The sequence below is a fragment of the Apodemus sylvaticus genome, chromosome 9, assembly GCF_947179515.1.
Source record: "Apodemus sylvaticus chromosome 9, mApoSyl1.1, whole genome shotgun sequence".
NCBI classification, from domain to species: Eukaryota; Metazoa; Chordata; class Mammalia; order Rodentia; family Muridae; genus Apodemus; species Apodemus sylvaticus.
This window is the reverse complement of record NC_067480.1, coordinates 21,375,186-21,383,280: the sequence shown is the minus strand read 5'-3', so window position 1 is coordinate 21,383,280 and position 8,095 is coordinate 21,375,186. Positions and strand designations below refer to the sequence as shown.

General features: G+C 46.2%; 1 protein-coding gene across 1 annotated transcript; it reads left to right on the top strand.

The window, feature by feature from the left end:
* Positions 1 to 2,378: 2,378 nt before the first annotated feature.
* Positions 2,379 to 3,337, top strand: LOC127692800 (olfactory receptor 12-like). The gene is given in 2 exon segments (XM_052193402.1): positions 2,379 to 2,505; positions 2,508 to 3,337. Coding segments are annotated over 2 exon segments (957 nt in total).
* Positions 3,338 to 8,095: the final 4,758 nt, after the last annotated feature.

Below are 8,095 nucleotides of genomic sequence, written 5' to 3'. Positions count from 1 at the left end.
AAGAACAGGCTGAACAGTTCCATACAGGGCTCCATAACTCCTTCCTCCAGTCAACATAATCAGAGGGAGGAGGAGGAAGGGCTATGGTTAGGAGACCATGATACCCTGATCAGACGATGACTTTAATGAGGAATACTGGGCAAGATTGTTCTGCATCACCTTGTAAACTCCCAATAGGGCCTTCTCAAGTCCCTGAGGACCAAAATCCTCCTGACAACTCACCAGGAGAGAAACGGCTATGAGGATGATATTGTCCAGAGCCAGTGTTATACCTCTGGAGGTTAGGGTGTTTGAGTCCCATTTGCCAGAGAAGAAAGTGTCTACTCAATTGGCCACTGGAGATTGCCAGTCCCAGCTCTACCATGCATAATGCACTTTCTAACAGAGAGAACCCGAGTATAGATACCCACAGGGGAGAGGAAGAAAGGCCAGGAAAACCATATTTCACACCTCAAAAGACACAGAACCTGCTGTATACAGGATTTGCACACCGACTCTCACAAGGAGCAGATCTATACACTCAAGCCCTTAACTTTTTATTATCTAGAAAGCCATAGCTAACCTCAGAATGGAAAGGGAACCCTGGTGTCTATATTCAGCACACATCAGCCTCAATAGCATGGAGACAAGAGAAGCACACATGATAGCTCTCTCACTTTGGGTGAGTCCTGGGTCTCACCTAGATGAGGTAAGGTGTTTGTGTTGCTTGTGAAGGATGCTGAATGGAGGAGACACACTGGGGACATCAGGGGGTGTGCTCAGCAATAATTGTGAACTTAGCTCTGGTCACAAAGCTATTCTCTTGTGTGACCAAGCCTCACATTATTCCCAGTCAGAGATAGTAGTGCTGAGAGGGTGCACCCAGGGTACATCACCTTGGCCACCAGTTCCAATTCTGCAGCCACCTAGGCAGAAGCTCTGAATCCATCAAGAGACAGTGCTAATTTAGGAGGAGCAAGGCTGAGATAGGTACAGGTTGTCCCTTCACAGTCCCTGGAACCGGGATCTCACACAGCAGAACTGTCCATCATTCCCTTCCTCTTCCACTTACGTCTTTAGATGGATTATGTCCTTGGCAAGCTGGAGATATGATGCTTGTCCTTGCTCCAACAGGAAACCTAGCACCAACTATGGCAGGAACCTATCTATGCACATCACACTGAGCACAAAGTAAACCAATGTGGTAAGTAACTAGGTCCCTGTCTGTTACATCACACGTTAGCACAAAGCTTCATGCACACCTTTGAGTATGAATCAGGAATGTTAGTTATAAAGTGTATGAAGGGATTAGATGAAATTTTTCAGATTCCATGCCCTCACTGCAGCAACTGAATCCATACAGCTCAGGACCTTCCCTGGGCTCCCAGGATGGTGTAGAACAGACATTCTATCCCTCACTAGCTACACTGCTAACTCCAGCAGCACCCCACCCACATATTCCTGCTGGGAACAAACAGCGCTCAGAGCTAGAGCCACAGGACAGTTGTATGTATTCCAGACTGTTGGCATAATAAAAAGGGAAAGTGCCCATAAATGGCCAAAAGACCCTGGCAGCAGACATCCCCATCTGGTTTTCAATGGAAAAGCGTAAGCTCTTTTAAAACTCCCAGCTAAGGTTAGAACAGGGAACAGAGTTGACATCAGAGTAGAGGCTGTGAGCATGTCTCAAATAGGTCCAGGTCCTAGTCTTGGTGCTTCTGAGACCATGGGGCTGCCCCCTCACCATGATCTCCAAGATCTGGACATGCGCAGCAGCAACTGCGCACATCAAGCAAGCAGAGTCTGCATACTGATCGCCACTGCACACCAGCACTGGAGTCACAGCTGCTGAGGAGAGGTCACTGTTCTGTGGAGGGACACAGAGGCTCAGTGTCAGTCAGGGAAGAATGGTTTACTGCTCTGATTCCATCCTAGAGGTGAGAGAATCACCCAGTCAGTTTGTTGGAGAACAGAGTATTCTCATGGACATTCATAAATCAGGAAGTAGAGTAACTCAGTGTAGGAGTGCTAATGGGACCCAGGAGATAGCTACTTCAGTAGAACTGCTGGGGAAGCAGAGCCCAGAGGCAGGCACAGGGTTATTGGAAGGCTGCCTTACTCTGAGAATCACTAGTGTCTAGAAGTGTCTTTGGATCCTCAGAGCACAGCTCACACGTCTACAGAGGGCAGTCTCAGATAAATATCACTAATAAAGACTTGTTGAATGTTTCCTTTCAGGTCATGTCATCTCATCTGGAAGGAGATCAGAGCAGCTAGTGAACTTCTCAGAGCACAGCATGTCAGCAGCATGTCCCCGTAGTCTGTGGGACATGAGACTGCACCAGTGAGACTGCTTCCCCTCTCTGCCTCCACCTTCCTCTCTGCAGCCTACCCCACTCATGGCCATGCCAGTCCGCAGAAATGGGAGCCTCTCTGCAGCGTCCTTGCAGGGGTTCATGCTGGTGGGATTTCAGGGAGGTACAGAGACACAGGCCCTTCTCTTTGCTGTCTTCCTGGTCCTCTATATGTCCTGGGCAACCTGACCATGATCGTGGTCATCACCCTGGATGCCCGCCTGCACTCCCCCATGTACTTCTTCCTCAAGAACCTATCCTTTGTTGACCTCTGCCTCTCTTCTGTCATTATCCCTAATGCCCTGGCCAATATCTTCTCTTCTTCTAAGACCATCAGTTTTGCAGGATGTGCTGCCCAGTTCTTCTTTTTCTCCTTGTTGGCTGCCACTGAGGCTGTGCTCTTAGCTGTGATGGCCTATGACCGATTCATGGCCATCTGCAGTCCCCTGAGGTACCCTGTGACCATGTGCCCTATGACTTGTGCACGACTCATCCTGGGTACATTCTGCATGGCTTGTCTAAACTCCATTGTGCAGATCAGCCTCACATTCCAGCTGCCCTTCTGCAGCTCCAACTACGTCAATTACTTCTGTGACATGCATCCATTGCTCCAGCTGGCTTGTACCAACACATCTCTCAATGAGCTTATCATGTTTGGCACCTGTGGGTTCATCATTGCATGTGCTGTGTTTGTGGTCATCATCTCTTATGGTTACATCATTGTGACCATCTTCAGGATGCGCTCAGGGTCAGGGCAACACAAGGTCTTCTCCACCTGTGACCCTCACATGACAGCTGTGTTCTTGTTTTATGGAGCTGGCTTTGCTATATATGGCCACCCAGGAGGTGTGGCAACCATGGAACAAGGCAAGGTGGTCTCCACAATCTACACCCTGGTCATCCCCATGTTCAACCCCCTCATCTACAGTCTGCACAACAATGATGTGAAGGACAACCTCAGGAGGCTGGGACAGAGGCACAGTCTGGTGAAGGAGAGTAGCTAGTGTCTTCATCAGCAGCCATGCTAGGGTCACAGGAGGGAAGCATCCTTGGGAAACAAGAGTATCTTATTTTGATTCTATGTCTACCCACCCTGTTATCTTTGTTCTCTAGTTTTTGATTTCCTGCCTTCCTGGCTTTCTTCTGATAACCACTCATCTATCCATCCACCCATGTCTCCATCAACACATATATCTGTTCACCATCTACCCAGTCTTTCTTGAATATGTATCATTAGCCAAGCATTTACAACATGTGAATCAGGCACATTCTTTGTCTTCAAATGCTCACTTTGGTTTGACAGAAGACAAAGCTATGGCAAACATAAGGTTTGGGCACCACAGTTAGCATCTCCAAAAAGAAGCTTCATGGCTGTGGATTTCCTCGTGACTCTTTACTCTTCTCTCATTACCGAAGTGGGAACTTTTTTTCTTGGAGCATCCTAACCCTTAAAAGCTGTGTGTTGACACAGCCTTATATTGATCTAGAATAAAAATGGACTAAGTACGTAGTCTGCAGAATTCCTCCTGTGGTTTACATCGTTACTGCTTTCCCACCTTCCTCTGCTCATGAAGGTGCCCTCTTCATGGGGTAGCATAGTGAACTGCTGGAGGCATGAGAGGCCTAAATACAATTGGCTTCCAGAATATTCCTTCAATCACCAGCCAGGGGTTGGGGATGATGCTACAGTAAGATTCCTGCTCATCGAACCTTCCAAACTTGGCCTGGCAGCTTGTAACTACAGCAAGGTGTTACTTATCCTCACAGATGTCTCCAAGCAAGGAGGAAGCCTTGGTGAACTTTACAATAGCCTGCTTTCCTCTGCCCGTGGGACTTGCCTGTGGCACTTCCCTGTGTGTCTGATGCCAGCCCCCAGTTCCATGCTTTTCCTGGCCAGGGGACTTACAGGGAGGGAACAGATCTCTGAGCACGGCTGAAGACTGAAGGCATCTGCAGTTGGGAAGAAGAGAGTAGACAGAGGGCCAAGGCGTAAAATCATCACCCCACGTGCCCTCTCTGGGCTCCCTGCAGGTCTCCATCGATTTCCTCCAATGATCTAGTCATGGCCTCCAGACCCCAACATCATTCCCAGATTTCTGGTTTAACTGGTCAAAGTCTTGGTTTCTCTGAGCAGTTCTGGTACATTCTGTTCTGTGACTGGCACCTATCTCCATTTCAGTGATATTATCTCCCCACCATCCCCCCTCTCCTTTCTCTCTCTCTCTCTCTCTCTCTCTCTCTCTCTCTCTCTCTCTCTCTCTCTTCCATCTTCTGTGGTTTCGGCAGTTAAGAGGGAACAGCCCATGTGATGTTATCCTCCATGCCAGAACTCAGTGGTAGAAAGGAGCAGTTGGCAGTGTCTTAGTGCTCACCCTGACTCAAGTGCAGACTCCTCTTCTTCACCTTGTAGATGTTAGTGGTGCAAAAAGTAAAGAATCAGCTTCCAGACTTCCTGGGAGAGAATTAATCCTTAGTCAGAAGCCAGTTTGACAGGAAGAGGAATACAAAGTCTATACTGAACAATATAGAGAAGAAAGATTCAGAAAATTCCCAGCAAAAAGTTCCATCTGTACACAAATTTTATTAAGATGCCGTGAACACCACAAACTAAGAGTATTGGGACTTGGGTTTGATCTGATGTCATATTTATTTGAGAATGTTTCTTCTGATGGAGAGCACCTAATGTTCTCTCACAGAACAGGGGAGGCCGGTCATGAGACATGACCTCAAATCCAGATGCTCCTTCACTTACAGTTAGGACAGTCAACTGAGGTAGGAAGTGTTTTACACAGATGCTAGGAACTCAACGTCAGGTCTCATGCTTTCCCAGTAAGCATTTTACCCATGGAGAAGGCCCTAGTTTCTTTTTATTTCCTCCTTGTCGTGAAGTGAAGTTCCTTACCAAAATAACTCAGGGTTCATTTTGGCTCACAGCTAGGAGGTGTGTGATCCACAAGGCAGAGAAAGCACAGAAGCAGAAATGTATGCAGTAGGTCACACTGTATCTGCACTTGGAACATAGAGAGCAGAAACCAGTCAGGGTTTAAAGTCTCAAGCTCTTCCCATAGTGACCCACTTCTAGGGAGGCTATGCATCCTAAACCTTCAAGAGTGTCTCCAGCAGGGACCAAGTGCTTGAGTGGTGTATGTCACATTTAAAACCACTTCATCCCTCTAAGGAACCCTCTGTTTCTGCAAGCACAAATCTCACAAGCCACCACCACACCTTTGGGCTCTGACACAGTGGCACGAAATATCTAAGCATTGGGAATCTCAGACCATTTTTTCTTTCCTCTTGTGTCTTTCCTCTGATTCCAGGGTCTTACAGGATCCTAAGGTTCCATTTTTGAGCTGAGTTTCTCTACTTCCTAATATATATCAATGCCAAACTGTGTTATAGACATGTTTTTTAAGATTTGTTTCTGTTTTTAACCATCTGTCTTTAAAATGATCTCATTTATGCAAATGCAAACTAATGTCGAGTTTCTAGAAATAGATGTTAGGGCGTGCAGAGCTTTGCCGTGTCCCTGTATTTGTTTGTTGTGTATCTAAAAAGACAGGGAAGCAAAAAGAATCAAGAAACATTTTTGAGGCTACCTAGTTCACGCCTGCATGGCCCTGGCCTATCCTACACTGCCACCTACTGGGCACTGACAGCACATCAGAGGTTAATTTTCTTCAGCTGTGGATCCTGCAAGCAGGGACCACTGCTAGCTTATTTACTGTTTTGATAAAGGCTTTATCAGATGCATGTGGCAGCGCAGGCCCTAGCCTCATTTAATGAGACCCTGTGTGGGTCTAAGCTCATCTGTTTTCACTTTAGATCCTGTTGTTTGAGAGAAGGAAATGAAGCGTCCAGGGAAAGAGTTTCAAAGAGTGTCATGAATTTCTGGTTAATGTCATAAATAGGAATAATTTTAAAAGAGTAATTTTTTTAAGAAAAGGAAAGACCTTAAATATTTTGAGCCATTGTTTGACATTTTGACTAAGAAGAGGAGTTTTCCATCACTGTTTCCCCTAACAATGCGAGGAACAAAGAGGAGTATGCCTTTATATAGTGTGGTCTCTCCTAAAGGAAGTGTGTTAAGTTTATCCATCAGATGATGCGGCTCTGAACACAAAGGACATATCCTTCCTTAGCTAAAGTTACAAAGGATAGCAAGGCAATAAATTGAAGAGCCATGGTCCCCCTTCCACAAGACACTGTTCAGTTAGGACCCAGAAGTCGTAGCAACAATGGTGGTCTAAGAAGGGAAAGTTTGAGGCTGCCATTGTAAAGCTGTGTGGCCGGATCCTCAGAGTCTGGCCCAGTTCACTACTCCTGAGATTGAGCTTTGCACATGATAATTAGCACAGGACTGGGAGGGGACCCACGGGAGTCTTGCTATGCACAGGAAGAAGACGGGGAGAGGTCTCCACCTAAATAAGGCTTAGATCTAAAGTGTGCTGATTACTGTGGTCAGCTCCTGCAGGTCATTCACCACAATACCTTGGACAGCTCTCCTACTTTATCCAAGGCATCACGGTGGCTTAGAACATACACAGATCCACCCTTCAAGCCATGCGATTGCTCCCATCTGGCTCAAGAAGAGAAGACAGAAACCTCTGTGGGAGTCTCTGCCTCCAGTGTGGCTGGCATGCAGTAGATGTTAGGCAGGTCTCCAATCAGAAAGGGAGGGGTGAAGAAATAAAAGCAACACAAGCCAGAAAGTAACTCTGCTATGTCAAAGCTCAGTCTCAGGAGTAGTGAACTGGACCAGACTCTCTGAGCAGAGAAGCAGTCGTCACAAAATGCTCACCATCAATAAATACTTCAGAGGATACCAGGTACCGCCAGGATGGGTAAGCGGTCTTAGATCCCCTTAAAGTGTCATTGACGTCAGAAGATATGACCCAGCTCTGCCAGCTGTGCAGCAAACGTCCTTAGGGACCTCTACTCAGTTGCAGGCAGTTCAGGGTGAGCTGTGGAGAAACTGTGGAGAGCTGGGCTCTATTAAGAAAAGCAAAACAAGCCCGGTGTAGTGGCACATGGTTTAATCCAGTGCACTTGGGAGGCAGAGGCAGGTAGATCTCTGTGAGTTCAAAGCCAGCCTGATCAAAATAATGAGTTTCAGGAAAGTGCCCTCCCTGTCTGGATAAACGCTCTCTCTCTCTCTCTCTCTCTCTCACTCACTCTCTGTGTGTGTGTGTGTGGGGGGTGATTATATTTTTACTCGGTTTTACGTCATCTGTCAGTTTCTCTGTTTTATTCAATGAGAGAGATGCGATAACATATTTTAGCTTTGATTTTCAGGTGCCTTCCCTCTTTAATTGTAAGCATTGTTGATATATATTTTTCTTCTATGCATCTTACTGAAATTAATTAATGTGTACTAGTTATACATCCTTATGTCTGAATAGAATGTATTTTGGTCAGAATCCCCCACTACCCTTTCCTCTCCCTCCCATTCCTGCTAACATCCTTCCTTTTCCCTACCCCCATTTACATTTTTATGTCCATTTTAGGGAAATAAACAAATGAGTTTAATTAGAGTTACTACAGGAGCATGGACAATTTGCCGAAGACTATAACACGACCATTTCTGACCTTTCCCCCAGCAATCACTAGCTACCTGTAATGTTAGCATAAATATGAATATTCATTATCTTTGCATAACTATTAGCATATGCATGAATATTTATAAAGCAGTCTGACAGGCATGCCATGTGCAGTGGGCAGTGGTCATTGCAGAGATCCCACAACCGGTCAAAGTACTGAGAATA